A 15,519-nucleotide genomic window follows, 5' to 3' on the forward strand; every position below is an offset into this window, starting at 1 on the left:
TACAAGGAAACAAGAAGCTTTAGTTTCCATAAACCAAATATTTGCCTAGTGTGTCATTTTGTATGTAGACAGACACCCTATACTGATTTGACTTACTGATTTTTGCATATCTACTCCATCGGGAAGTATGCATATACTTTTCACTGAACTCATCTGTTGTTCTTTAGTGCTTACCTAAATATTATCATAGTCATTGCTAAAATAACATGGTAACTACAGTTACTGTATATTTACACAATCTTTCATTCATGCCATTTTTTATGAAAGTGGTAGCTATACCAAATTACCATAGTTTTACTGAAGCACCAATAAATGGTGTTGATTGTTTTTTGTTTTTTGGATTGGCTTTAGTTACCATGGTAACTTGTTGAAATCATTCTGCGGTCTGGTGTAAATCCCCCAAAAAACGTATTATGTTCTGTTCAAAATGCCATTCATTGACATTTGCAGAAGCATCTTAATGATGACGCTCCAAGAAAGTTTGATTTTCCACAAGGAAAATTCTGACCCAGGAATATTGTGTCTGCACTGAGTATAAGAGCACGGACGTGGGACATACCCAAAGTCTGCCATTTAATAACTGCTTTGTTTTATGGACTGTTAATTTGCTTATCAAAGCAGCATGATACCGTGCAGCAGGTGGATCACGAACACTATTTACATGATCATCTGTTATTATGCACACAGTAGTGTGTCATGTTTCAATTGAAATAGACACTGCCACGAACCGAGGGCCCAACCAGACTGAACAGTTCGCCTGAACGTGAAGGATCTTTGTGTTTCTGCTGTCATGAACACACATACCCTTAATTCATTTGGATCCAGTGGTTTGGCAGCAGAGGAAAATCATTCTTCTGTTTCTGAGCATTGTGGCCTCCTCTATCTTCTCTGCAACTGATATTTAACAGCTCAACACTACTACAATCCTTCCTTCGGATGAGACGTTAAACCGAGGTCTTGACTCTCCGTGGTCATGAAAAATCCCAGGATGTCCTTCAAAAGAGTAGGGGTGTAACCCCGGCATCCTGACCAAATTTGCCCCTTGGCCTCTGTCCATCATGGCCTCCTAATCATCCCCATACACTGATTGGCTTCATCACCGTCTCCTCTCCACTATAAGCTGGTGTGTGGTGGGTGTTCTGGCGCAATATGGCTGCCGTCGCATCATCCAGGTGGATGTTGCACATTGGTGGTGGTTGAGGAGATTCCCCCTTACATATGTGAAGCGCTTTGAGGTCCCAGAAAAAGCGCTATATAAATGTAACAAATTATTATTATTATTACTAATTTACAATGATACCTTGTTTTGTACAGAAAACCCCTTTGAACCCCACCACAGCGAAGCTTGTTTTGCCTCTTCTCCTATTCTGCTTGTATCCTGAGCTGATGAGCACCGCGAGGAATGATTATGAAGGTTTAAAAGAAAAATATTCCATATCAGTTTGGGTTGGGCTGCCAGATGGGAACAAACTAGCATCAATATTGCTTTAGTCTTTTAAATGCTCAATGTTTTTGAAGAGGATTCTATATCTTTTTTTGTGTGGTCAAGGGGAAGGCTTATTTTTATTTCGCTTGTCCTTCTTTGCTAATGCATACATTAATGCATCAAATGTCCTTCTGCTTTCTTTTAGAAGTAAAGGCAAATGATTTCAAATGTCACAATACTGAGTGACATACCCCTTTCGTTCCTTCGGTAGAATCAGTGTTTTTGCCATTTGAATGTCATTCGCAGTGTCTTTGTTTCATAATTGCATCTTCTTTATTCCTGTTTCTGTTTCTTTTTTGCATTTTCCTCTGCAGTGGCACTTGATAGGCTTTAATGATGAAAGACCAGAAGTGTTTTTTTGAAGTCTTGATTGAAATGTCTCTTCTGAACTGGTCTCTGACATCTGCACTGTCTGCGGTCTTTTGAAATATCACAGATCTGAAGTCCTGTACCGATATAGGAATGTCTGAATTGGACTCTTTGACTTCTCTATATCCACCTTTTTCCTAACTAGCCTGCGTTTTAGATTATTGGAGGCACTTCCGGTTTGGGGAAGCTCCAGTCAAAAAGATTAAAACAAATAAATTCAAATCATAATGTTCTGCTACAAATAATCCTCATCAGTTTGACTGAATGAGCTGTAAAATGTCCTTCATGTTACATTTTCAGACGTAAGGAAAATAACGTAACACTTTTACGAAACATTAACACAGTTATTTTTAAAGGGTTAGTTCTCCCAAAAAGGAAAATTTCGTCATTAATTACTCACCCTCATGTCGTTCCAAACCTGTAATACTTTATTTTCGTTCGTCTTCGTAACACAAATGAAGATCTTTTGATGAAACCTGAGAGCTTTCTGTTTCTCCTAGAACAGATACTCTACTACCACTTTGATGCTTCAAAAAGTTCTTAAAGAGATCATAAAACTAATCCATGCTGTATGAACTGAGCGGTTTAGTAAAAATTTAGACATAGCCTAACACACTAATGGGCATCAATCCACGCCGAAAAGAGGGAAAAAATGTCAGCCTGAGCGGCTTCAACATGCTGTTTATCAGAAAAGATAACGTGCATAATAATACATGCATCTTTTTTCAGTTTTTATGAATTTGAGTATTGAATTTATGAATTCAATATTCAATTTATGAATATAAATTTGTTCTTTACTTGCTAAAATTGAATGGGAATAATCAGGGAACTGAGTTAAATACTCCACCCTGCTTGCTAAAGAGAATAAATGCCAGTCTAATTGAAAAACTTCTCCGGGTTAGTGCACATCTTTCAACGTGTTGGTTTTTGATGGACTTTTTATTTATGCAAGAACTATGACATTTCTGATTTTAATATTTTCAATAATTCTCTACTTGACCTTGATCTTTAAAATAATAATAATTTTGGCAATAGATGAATGATCTTGAGATGAGTCCTTAGTCGAGTTTGACTCTTATATGCTGTAATATATATTATAAACTTGACAAGTGATTTTTATAAAATTGCTAGTTTGATCACGTATCAGTTGTTTGAAAGATTAGGCCTAAGTAAATTATCAAAGTTTTCCAATAAAAGATGGTCAATTATTAGCCTACATGATTTGTTACATTTAATTACCCCTCAGTAGATTTTTGTTCATTTCAGTCATTTCAAATTTTCTTTTACACTTTTTTTTATCTGGTATATTTGTATTTTATTTTAGTACTTTCTTCAACAAAAACAGATTTTTTATAGTTTCTTAGTTTTAGTTAACAACACTGACCTGTACTTGTATACTAAAGGAATAGAAAATGAAATGCCAGTATGGCTGGAGTAACTTGGGACTTCTTAACCAGATTTCTGCAGTTGGATTGTCCTTGTATTAAGTTCATGCCGCTGTTCTTTGGTGACATAGTACAACAAATGCAGAAACTTTTTTTTTTAGTTGTGCAGATATATAATTAAATTAAGATTCTATTCCACTGAGTCAGAATATGGCTAAAATCAATATACTCTACATCATATGCATCAACAGTGCAGTTTTCATTAAAAATATAAAGGACAGATAATTTGTCCCTTAATTCTGCAGCTTAAGTCTAGAAATAAATCTACTTGGCCATTAATTTGTCTCAGGTTATTATGCAATGTCATGTGCAGTATGAGCTGTATCTGCCATGAGACTTTGTTTCCTGTTTAAGCATTCTGTCTAGAAAATGGGCATAATAAACAGAGGAAGATATGACCATTAACTCATTAGCATACACATCTGATGACCACAGAACAACTGATGGCTTTCCAATGAGGCCACAGCAGTCATGCAGACAGGGCAGAATATGCGAATCAATACAGACCCTCCGGACAGTCCTCTGCACCGGTAATAGAGAATTCATTCCTCAGTTTTTTTCTTCCAGTATTTTTTAATACTATTCCCTTGATGAAAAATGTTGCAAGACAAACAAAGTGCCTACCAATGCACAACTTTCTTGTTGGAATTTTTATGTGCAAGATCTATTCAGTGTCTTTGTACAAGACGTTCAGTTCCACGTCCACAGCTTTCTCCAAAATTTCTTAGCTTGGCATACTTTGTCCTTTTAAGGGAGACAGTCTGTCGACCTGTGTGACGTGAATAATCCTCCTGAAAAAGCCAGTGAGTAAAAATTCAAGTCAAACAAACAGAGGCTATGGATGATCCAGAGGTTGTCTTAAACGAGGCCAGTGATCTCTGTGCTTTTACTGGATGTCAAACATCTCCTCTGACTGATCCTCCAGAGAGCCAATGTCATCTAGAGTACAGACTGGCATGTGAAAATACTACAAAACAGAACAGCAAAACAGAGCACAAACGTTAAAGCAGAGATATTAAATGCATTTTATGGTTACTTTTTTATGCAGCAAATTAAACCAGTTATATTTATAAGACTTTTGCTGAAATGTCCTGCTTCTCTGGATATTTCTCCTGAAGAACCTACTAATCTTAAACTGATCTCACATATTCCTCATCAACATGTGAACTGAGCAATGCCATTCAAATTCATTTTATTGCGCTTTAATTTTATTGCATGTCAGCACTTGTCAAATTTGTTTCTACTTTTATATCTCCCAAGTTAAAGTCAATAATTTTTTTCTCAGGATGAGACTATCCATGTGTGAAAGTGAAAGAAGCTGTATATAAACTACTGCAGAGATCTTAAAAAAAGTCTTATTTCTGCTCACGGCGGAGTGTGTCTGTGGAATGTAAACACAGTGTGGTTCATAGGTGAGAGTTTGTGGGTTTTAGTAACTAAATCAGATGTCTGGCGTAAGTCCAGGTCTACAAAAACAGAGAGTTGCTGTCAATGATAGGCTTTTTGTTGAGGAGTGCTCGGAAGTGTCGTATAAACAGCGATAATGAGATTTGAAGAACACACTCCACCATATCAAACCAGGTTTTTTCATCCACCATCACACGAGCAAGCAAATGTCATTTTGCAGAACTAAATGGATTTGCATAAATAATGACTTGAGTTGCATTTCCAAACAGGTTTCCAGAACACTCTGCCCCGTCTGCCATTTTTCATTCAAACAGATCCCGCTTCAAAAGGGTAGTGCAAGAAGTTCTCTCTGGCTCCTCAAACAAACAAAAAACAACAAAAAAAGAGCAATGTTTTTATAGTGCAACAGAGCCACAGTGTTTACACTCTTCATAAGTCAGTTTCTGCATATTAGTGAAGTATTTCATCACAGGAACAAAAAGAGTTTTGCATCTGATATTTCATATCTTTGGAAATGTTTTGTGTTCATTGTGTTGGACGTCCTTGTTTGGGATGTTAAGGTTATGTTGACTTTTAGTTTGTGTATCTGTGTGTGTCTGTGATGCAAACCTTTGAAATCCTCATTTTCTGCCAGTCTTCTGATTTTTGTTTGCTGTGATGTCCAGCACTGACTACGAGACTTTGTCTGTTTACTTACATCTCCTGAAATATCCTCTTCATATTATCTCTCTTTTTTTTTTAACCCACATTCCCTGTTGATTAATTCCTGAAGCATCTAATTTGCAATGTTCAGATTACTATATGCAGCTATATATATATATGTATGAATGCATAGTTTGCAAATTATAATACCTGGATGTATCACTACATTTGCCAAAATCTATACAACATATTAGCACACTGCATTGGATTCTATATTCAACAATGCAAAGTGTTCTGCATTACCCCAGAGTGTCCAACTTATTCAAAGTTGATAAATCAAAGATAATTAAGGCCCTTAAAAAGTATTGAAAAGTCTTAAATACCATTTTCCAATAACATTTTTGTATCTTTTCATTATGTATATGTCCAAAGAATTGTATTAATTTGTCAATTAATTATCTTGTGCTGCGTTCACTTCCCACCCTTCTGAATTGTTGCATTGATAAGGAGTTATCACAAACTAAGACTGTTTAGTTGTGTTATCTATCTTACAATCAATACATAGTAATTGTGAGTTAAAGTTAAACACCGAGTTCCATATGGTGAATGAAACTCACCCATGAATAATAATGTTGACAGTATCAGCTGTTGTTTTTTTGCCAAAAGTTTAGAGTTAGTAGACATCACAAAGTAAATTTGCACATGACCATAATGTAGCATGGTACTGCTTGTTTATTGTTGCATAATGCATATTTTTTCTTAAATTGTAGGCAGTGTTAGCAATTTGTAGTAATCAGTAAGTTAGTATTCTATTTCTAGTATAGTCATTGTCTTTGCTATGTAAAAGTATTGTCACAGCCATACTTAACACTGTTTTTCTGCACTGTACAGGTCAAAGGAACTGATTAAGTCAGCTATCCTGGACAATGACTTCATGAAGAATCTGGAGATGTCTCAGATCCAGGAGATAGTGGACTGTATGTATCCAGTGGACTATGACAAAAACAGCTGTATTATTAAAGAAGGGGACGTGGGCTCCCTCGTCTACGTCATGGAAGGTGAGAGACGGGAATGGAACAGTTCTTTTTGAAGAGAGCGAGAGTGAGTGAGTGAGTGAGAGAGAAAGAGCATTTGTCCTTTAAATATGTTTAGCAAGGCATAGTTCACCTAAAATTAAAATTTTGTCATCATTTACTCACTGCCATGTCTTTGAACCCTAAATAGATTTATGAATATGACTAACAAAAGGATACATTTTGCTAATTATGTTTAATTCAATTAATCTTGATGGCAAGTAAATACCAGGCCAAAACTGAATTTCCTGGGTGAAATAAAACCACTTTTAAGAAGTGTCTATAGTGCGTGAGGTCAAACTCAGTCACATTTGGTGTTTCTGCTATAGATCCTCTGAATGGATCCAGAATAACCCTGTGATTAGATATGTATTGATAGGTGCCTGTTAAATTGATCCAGTCAGACCAACCAAACCCTCTGAGAGCTGTTAGACTTCCCCAAACGTTAAACGTTCTATTGATATGGGCTTTTACAGTTAAAACGGTTAAAACTGATGCTGATATGTAGAGTAGATTGGCCAGACTCTTTGTAGTAGTTGTTTTAAAAAAAAAATGTTTTTAATTAATGTACTATTATAAATTATAAAAACTAATGATTCATGTTTCTTTGCACCACAATTATTAGTTAGTGCATTTAAGCAATGTTATGAATGAGAATATGTCCTAGTCAAAATGCTAGGGGTGTGCCAAAAAAATCGATTCACAGAAGAATCTAGATTCTCAATTGCTACGATTCAGAATCGATCTGAAATGTCCAAGAATCGATTTAATAAATAAATAAAATCAGCTGGCTGTTCGCCTCCATTTTTGTAACTAGCCTATACGGGACGTCACCACGCAGCCGGGTTTTTGAACGTGTGCGGCAAATCACTAAAACAAAGAGGAAGCATATATGGATGAGAGGGAGATCTTTCGTTCCTACCAAAACATTAGTTCTGAGAAAAAATAATTAATTGCACAGTTTAACCAGCATAGAGTGAAAGTGTATAATTTGCATGTGTTTTTAAGTCCTGTCAGTTTAACAGGGCGCGCTTGACAGGGCATAATAACGAGAGAGCCCCGGCCGCGCGCACGCACTCACCCGAGCGCTGTCTGCTTTCTCTCTCCCTCGCGCATATTAATCAAAATCAATGAATACGATGGTGTCGGGAAAAAAAACTCTCCAGTGATGAAATGTTTTCTGTGTTGACAAATCTTGTGCAATATCCTAAACTGCCGAATGCATTGCTTGTTTTTTCTGTTTACATTTCATGGTGACACTGAATGCTCATTATATATTACGTCAGAGCGGAACAAGATTCCCCGTACTTTTTGACAAGCGTCCTTGACAGGGCGGCCATAGCTTTTTTGCAGCTCAAGTCGGTGTCGGTGTGAACGTACAGTCAGCCGCCAGCTGCAGACCAACGACCAAACTCCCTGCCATCTCCGAGAGGGCAAAAAAAATAAAAAATAACTTGGTCTATCGCCTGCTTCATCGCCAGGTAGCTTAGGGGTACTATTTTTCATTTTGAAAGAAGCACTTTATTTTCATAACTTGTTATTCTTTAAGTTACTGAGTCTGACTGAGAAATATAGATGTTTTTTGTCTTCACCGGTTGTGTTCTACATGATATTTGTGGTAAACTGCAACTTTCCTGGGAAATGCATCTATTTTCAACCATTTTGTATTATGAAGAAGCACTTTATTTTTGTTTTTATTTTATAGCTAGCTACTAATGAGTAGCGATTGAGAACCAGACAATGTTTTTGATAAAAGGCACTTCCCTGAGAATTGAACTTATGTGAAAAAGACACTTTAATGTCTCCGTTTGTCATTCTGTATAGCAAAGCAGATGAGAGTAGATCATGATCAGAAACCCGATTAGAAATCATTATGGATAAAATCGAATAGTTTTGAATCGAAAATCTTTTGAAATCGAAAATCGATTTTGAATCGAATCGTGGCCTCAAGAATCGGAATTGAATCGTGAGATGGTAAAAGATTCCCACCCCTACAAAATGCTGTATATTTTTACATGTACTGTATGTAAACACTTTTTGCAAGTACAACAGACTCTACTGGGATACATTATTGTAACACTTTAAGCAGGAGAATATAAGCCTACTTTTCTGTCCAAGTGATTTTCTTTCGCGAACATGGCCGATCACTTATTTTTATGTATTTTTTTGCCCTTTTTTATCTGATACTCATTTACAATTTTGATTAAATATTTGATCTTGTTTTGGTGACACCTGCAAAAGGCAGGTTAGGATTGTGTCAGCCACCTGTCTCTGATGTCATTACATCTTTCAATACATCTTTCAGTTTCTGTGGTTTAATGAGATAAAACAGCTTTTGTGTTTTCTTAGGATCACAGGATTTGCTCCGTCTTTCCTCTTTGTGTTCCGGAGGGAAAGGAGGAACACTTGGTTTGAATTAAGAGATTTCGTTAGTCATGCTCCAGAGATTCGATGCTTTTGTGGTACAAATTGGGCACTTGCCCAACACACCATATCCTGGCACAAGCCAATTAGAAAGAGATACAGAGTGAATATTGGCTGCATACACTCCCCGGCCAGAACACATCACAATATGTTTTCTTCCCTCTGTAATAATTCAAAAAATAGAATAAAACATAGGCAAAACCCTATTTTTAATCAATTAAATCTATTCTTTCAGCATTAGCTCTGCCACATTAAGTAACTGCCATAAACATCCGCTGATCAGGAATAGCAAAAGAAAGAGAACCGAGATGGGAAAGAGGGAGAATGAGGACTATTCCTTTGAGATTTTCTATTAGAAAGAGAAACAAACTTTTCGTAGCAGGGGTTCTGTCTTCCAGATTTAATTATTTACATGTGAGACTGGCTGAAATGGACAACACAGACTGCAAAGGCAAAGCAGTAAAGCGCTTGTGAGATACAAAATGACTTCTATTCAATGATCCTCCATTCAGGTCATCTATTCATTAAAACCAAGGTTTTCATTCCAGAGTTAAAGGTCAGTGATGGAGGTTAGAGGATCTATTGAAGAAGACCTCTTTAATGTGATCCGAGCTAAACTGACCAGCATTACCATTTGATGCCCAATATCACATTAAGTGAGTCCTGTATTTTTTGGTCCAAATAAAGCTTATGTTGATGAGATGTATCAGCGGGTGGATAGAGTATTTAAGTTCTCAGTCACACAAAAGGGACGTTTCAGCTGTGATAATTAGTTTGGCCTTACGAAATGAGAGCCTAGACAGGAAATGATGCCCTGCATGCTGTTATTGTGCATTGAATGTCATATTAGCCTGTGTGCTGAAGTTGCCATGCTAATTAGCCCCAATCTGAATAAATAAAGACATGCTTAAGGACTGTAGATAATGTCAGCTCTAATACAGTATTGCAGCTTGTGTATCTGATGCATGATTTTATATCACCCAAAAGTCATTTACCAGTAACCAAGAGAAGCCAACCACAGAAATCCTGCAAAAGAGAATAAAGTCTTACTATTTAAAGACATGAAATCAAAATTGACCCCATGCACGACTCTTCAGGGCATATAATCTTAAATAATTTTTTTTATCAAAATGTAATTCGTTTTTCCATGTATGAAATAGTGGTTGACCCAAAATCACGTTTACCATATCCTGTGACAGCTATAATTTAATGCACAAATAAATGCACAGCCGTTCACACTTGTACTTTGCATTGAAAATATGAATGTACTTTTGTGTCTTTAATAACTTTTGAGGCCTAATTTGCGTCATTTTTTTTATAAGCCATTTGATCGGTTATTGGACCGTAAGGACTGGTAACTCACACTGTGGATGAATCGTGTTGTGTCTAAGACTCTATTGAATGGAACTTATGTGATGCAGAAACTCTTAAAAAGCAAAAACAAAATCATTTTTGATTCATTAATGCATCTCTCACTTACTCTGCGATCTTAGAGTTTGAAGCATCTGTCATAGGAAATTAATGCGTGTTGTCGTGAACAGGCGTCTTCGATAAGGACACGCAGTCTCATGAATAATTATGAGACACCGATATACTATGGTGCAAGAAAACATCACATCCTGTAACGTTGACACAAAGACTAATTTAAACCCGGAATATGAAAATAGGACAAAAAAGCTTAATTAGCCTAACTAGTTTTCTCCTACAATTAAAACTAACTGATGGAAACATTTTCTTCTATGATGTTCACACACATAAATTTAGTTTATCCAGTGCGATATGTAGAAATGGCTGATGTAGCCTATCCTTTTATATTTTACTTTCTGTAATCTGACAATAGCCTACATTATTTTTTAAATGTGATTCAATAAGAAAAAAATGTATGGTGGGATTTTGGAGTTTGAAAAATAGTAAGCATTACACAGCTGATTGGTTTGTAGGTGCAAGCTAAGAGTGATTCATGATTCAGCAGGAAAGAAAAGCCATTTCAGAGGCTGAGCAAGGTGTATGTGTATAAATATATAAAATAACATGTCCTTGATGAATTAAGCACAATATGACACCTTTGATTTCAGGCTGACATTAATGATGACAAATGTGCAAGCACAGATTGACCAAAGGGCCAAAGTTCAAGCTGGGGGCCTCAATCTGTAACCAGTTTTTCCAACAATGACTCTTTCCAAACCACTTCATCGTTCCCTGCTGAATGGATTTATCCAGGTGTAAAAACACACACACAAAAAAACACTTGAATATAATTGAAAAATGTTCTGTTCTCCAATGTTGTTTGGTTTCAATCACTTTATAACCATCAGAACCAAGAAGGAGTAGTTCACTTTCAAATAATAAAAATTCCTGATAATTTACCCGCCCCCATGTCATCCAAAATGTCCATGTCTTTCTTTTTTCAGTCGAAAAGAAATTAAGGTTTTTGAGGAAAACATTTCAGGATTTTTCTCCATAATGGACTTCAATGGCAACCAACGGTTTGAAGGTCCAAATGTCCGTCTCAATGCCGCTTCAAAGGCTCGACACGATCCCAGTCAGTCATTTTCAAAAAAAAATTTTTTTTGTAATTATATACTTTTTAACCACAAATGCCCGTCTTGTACTATCTCTGAGATGCACCACCCATCATGTCATCACGTTGGAAAGGTCACGCGTGACGTAGTCTGAAGTACCGACCCAGTGTTTACAAGTTTGGAGTAGGAGGACCGTTCAAAGTTATTGTTTCACGAGTTCATACTTACAAATAAGCATATTTGGCGTGCTGTCCAAGGAGAGGGCTCCGGGCTCGGTATTTGGCCCGAACCCAGAGTACTCTCCCTGTATTCCTGGCTGTGGAAGGAACAAGCCAAGAGTGAGGTGTCGGGGTGGTGGAGGGATGCTGAAAACTGTCAAGGAATGTAGGTGAGTCGACTGAGTGGATATATATATATATATATATATATATATATATATATATATATATATATATATATATATATGCTTCCTCTCATGCTAATGGGATAGACAAGATGATTGTTGATGACAAGTAAATTGGATTGATTATTTGAACATGCTCCTCCCGAACTTTGCAGAACTTTTAATGAAGCATCATGTTAAATGACACATGTATTTGTGTCAGTTTAGCCTATTGTTTGAAATGGACCTTACTTGTGCATATCCTGGATGTTTAACGATGTCACGCGTGACCTTTCCAACGTGATGACGTGATGCATGGGGCATCTCAGAGATAGTACAAGACGGGCATTTGTGGTTAATATATATCCTTTTTTTTTGTTTTGAAAATGACCGATCGTTTCGCTAGATAAGACCCTTATTTCTCGACTGGGATCGTGTCGAGCCTTTGAAGCGGCATTGAGACGGACATTTGGACCTTCAAACCGTTGGTTTCGATTGAAGTCCATTATATGGAGAAAAATCCTGAAATGTTTTCCTCAAAAACTTTAATTTCTTTTCGACTAAAGAAAGAAAGACATTGACATCTTGGATGACATGGGGGTGAGTAAATTATCAGGAAATTTTTATTTGAAAGTGAACTTACCCCTTTAACCAGCACGAAAGGAGTGCAGAGGTACAGACTGGGTTGTAAATTTACCTTTTTCTTTTCTTTTTTTTTTTACTTTTTTTAATTTACTAACCCTTCTCTTTTATCTGTCAGTAAATATTGAATTTGTAACACTTTGTATTTTTTTTTGGATATCACAAGAACTTCTGTTGCTTTTACTCTTACCAGGCACCATGTTGCATTTTATTCTGCTCACACAATGTGACAGTCAGACAGTCAACAGAACAGACCTTGTTTTTTTAATTATATATTTTATTTTTGAATTAAAAGTATTAAATACATATAGATGAATTAATACAAAATATTTTTAATGTTTTAAGTGAAATTTTCAGTACGTTTTGTGTAAAATAAGTGTGCCAGTACAGTGTTTCTCTATTGATGTTTATAATTTGTAAAAGTATTGACGCATTTATTTTATGCAATATTGTCATGCAATGTCATGAATTTTCAGCAGCAATTGTTTTTACAGTCACGTTTGATCCCAATCCCCCCCAAAAAAAATCTTACCCCAAACTTTGAAACGGTAGGCTAGTGTTTAAATATACAGTACAGTGGCTGGTTGCATAAACTGCTAAGACTAGTCTTAAAAGTTTCTTACATTTTTTTTTTTTAACTTTTAAACTGTTCATTACTGTTTAAAGTCAGTTACATGTAGATTGGTCTATTTTGATACTAAAACTTAAGTCTGATTACCCCTTGACTAACCACTAATTTGTCATACTAGTATATACTATTATATTACAGTCTGAATATAATGGCTATGTTTAGGCAACTGACCCCAGGGCCTAAAATTATCACTAGCCAAGTGTGCCAGATGTGCCAAATGTGAGTAAAAAAATATATAATCTATCACCCTATCTGGTGCTCTGAAATGGCTTTCACTTTTCTGCTGATGTAACCAAAGCCACATGAGCAGGGAAACAATACCAATATGAAAATACAAAAATATGTGTCACTTTTCCCAGTCCAATCAAATCTCGATGGATAAAATTAAGTCCCTCTCTGAATTTCCTGCTTAATGTTTTTGTTTTGCTCAGATGTACAGCATGGAGAGTTCATTTCAGCCTGCAGAGTAAACACAAGACAATCTCCCATCATTTAATATCTGTCTTCAGCGGCCTTATCTACAGTCCGCTCTCTTTATTTCATTTCATGCATTATTTCATTCCTGCCTGTTTGATCACTTAGCATCTGTCTCTGTGTTATTAATGTTTGTTTAGTAGAGCTCATGTCAGGGGAACATCTCTGTCTCTCTCTCTTCCTCTTCCTCTTATCTCTGTGAATCATAGGTAATGTTTGGCTGTAGGGCATTAATAGTAGTTGAGCTGCTTTGAACAATAGTGCTTAATAACCATGACAGAGTAAACATTAATTTATGAGCAAGCCAGAAGGAGGCTTACCTGTCATCTTACAGTGCCAGCCCTTAACATGTCGCTGTGTGGCATCACAGGAGATTTTCCTTTCTTTGCCAAAGAAGCACATTAGTGTGTGTTGGGAAATGTAATCAGTTGTTCACAACAATGTCCTTGACCCCGAGGGTCATAGCTTCCTGTCTGTCAGAGGAGGAACTGGAGGTCATGCTATTGGACATTATTACTTCCTGTTGTGTTGGTGTGTGAATAAGCTTTGGGAAAAACATTTGAGACACTTAAAATGATTACGACTTTCAGTGTGATCAAACCCTGGGCTGAACTTTACAACTTTGTCCCTGTATTTAATGGGCTACGCATCAAGAGAAGAAAAACAACTACAAGCCAAGTATACTTAGAATACTTAATTATACTTTTAGGTATATCTCGATCAAAAGATTGAGTACAATAGACCAAAATACTTTTCTATCAGTATACGTCAAGTATACTTTAGTGCAATTTTAAGTATATTTCTAAGAAGTACATAAAATATAGACTACAATATGAAAGCTGTTTTTGTTTATAAGTAGCAGCCTATAGTAATAGCACACTTGAATAAACCTATTTTTCATTAGGGATGCTGGAGATATTTAAGCTTAATAACTTTAATGCTTTTATGAATGTCCTATTTGACTATGCTTTGTTCATATTTAATATTTAATTTTCTTAATGGCTCAGATAGTGTCAGTATAATTTTATGTTGGACTTGTATGGCTTGTTGTCAGTCACTTTTTAATCCATTCTTAGCCTGTTTTGAATTTTATCTCACACTCTGACTTTACCTGAGAAGTTATTTGCATGTTCTAACCTCTCATTTTAATATGATCTTAAAGCATTTGGTGTAATGATTATTTTAGCTTACACTACCTTTCAAAGGTTTGGTGTTGGTACGTTTTTTGTTGTTTTATTGTTAGAAGTATTATGCTCACCAAGGCTGCATTTACTTTTAAAATAACTGTTTTCCATTTTAAAATAATTTTAAATGTAATTTTATCAATATTGAAAACTGGGTTTTGGTTGTGCTTCGGCTCTGCTTGACTATGTGGATGAATATGGTTATCCTATTGCTCATAAAATATTAAAGGTGCTCTAAGCGATCTCGGTTGGCGTAACCTCTTGTTGATGTTTGAATTATTATCAAACAAAACGGAGGCTAGCTAGACCCTCCCTCCTCCTCATCCACGCAATAACCCCACAAACCCCACCCCACAGCATTCTTGTCGGTTATTGGCTGTAGGGCTGTGTTGAAAAAATCGATTCACCAATTCTGAATCGATTTTCATATTAATTTCTAAAGATCGATCCGTAACTCAGAGGATCGATTTAATAATAGGCCTACATTTTCCCCATAAACACACTGAGACATGGCGACAGGCGGCGCTGCTAATGCGGTTTCTTTGAATCCACTTGTTGACCAGAAAGGAGGAAAGAGCCGTTCACATAGCGCATTTTTTGCGCGTGCAAATTCATTTTCCAGGCGCGCCTCTGTTCATGGTTGCATAGCAACGGCAGATGCAATGGGAAAGCACACGCTTGTGGAGAGGAGAAAGCGGTGCTCTCCATGATGACGAGGAAGTATCATCAAAAAATGTATTGTTTTCTAGCCCTTGCATTAGCTTTACTACTAGATATATTAATTGAGATGAGAAATAAAAAGCCGCCCTGTAACGTTACAGCTATGATCAGCTGTTCG

General features: G+C 36.4%; 1 protein-coding gene across 3 annotated transcripts in view; it reads left to right on the plus strand.

Moving 5' to 3' along the window:
- The window catches only part of prkg1a (protein kinase cGMP-dependent 1a), an 88,484-nt gene that overhangs the window by 6,326 nt on the left and 66,639 nt on the right, over window positions 1-15,519 (plus strand). For all 3 annotated transcript variants that reach the window (XM_079634432.1, XM_079634434.1, XM_079634433.1), the window contains one exon: window positions 6,241-6,407. In XM_079634432.1, coding sequence (XP_079490558.1) covers window positions 6,241-6,407 — 167 coding nt within the window. The remainder of the gene's footprint in view (window positions 1-6,240; window positions 6,408-15,519) is intronic.

Source organism: Phoxinus phoxinus (assembly GCF_949152265.1).
Source record: "Phoxinus phoxinus genome assembly, chromosome: 14".
NCBI classification, from domain to species: Eukaryota; Metazoa; Chordata; class Actinopteri; order Cypriniformes; family Leuciscidae; genus Phoxinus; species Phoxinus phoxinus.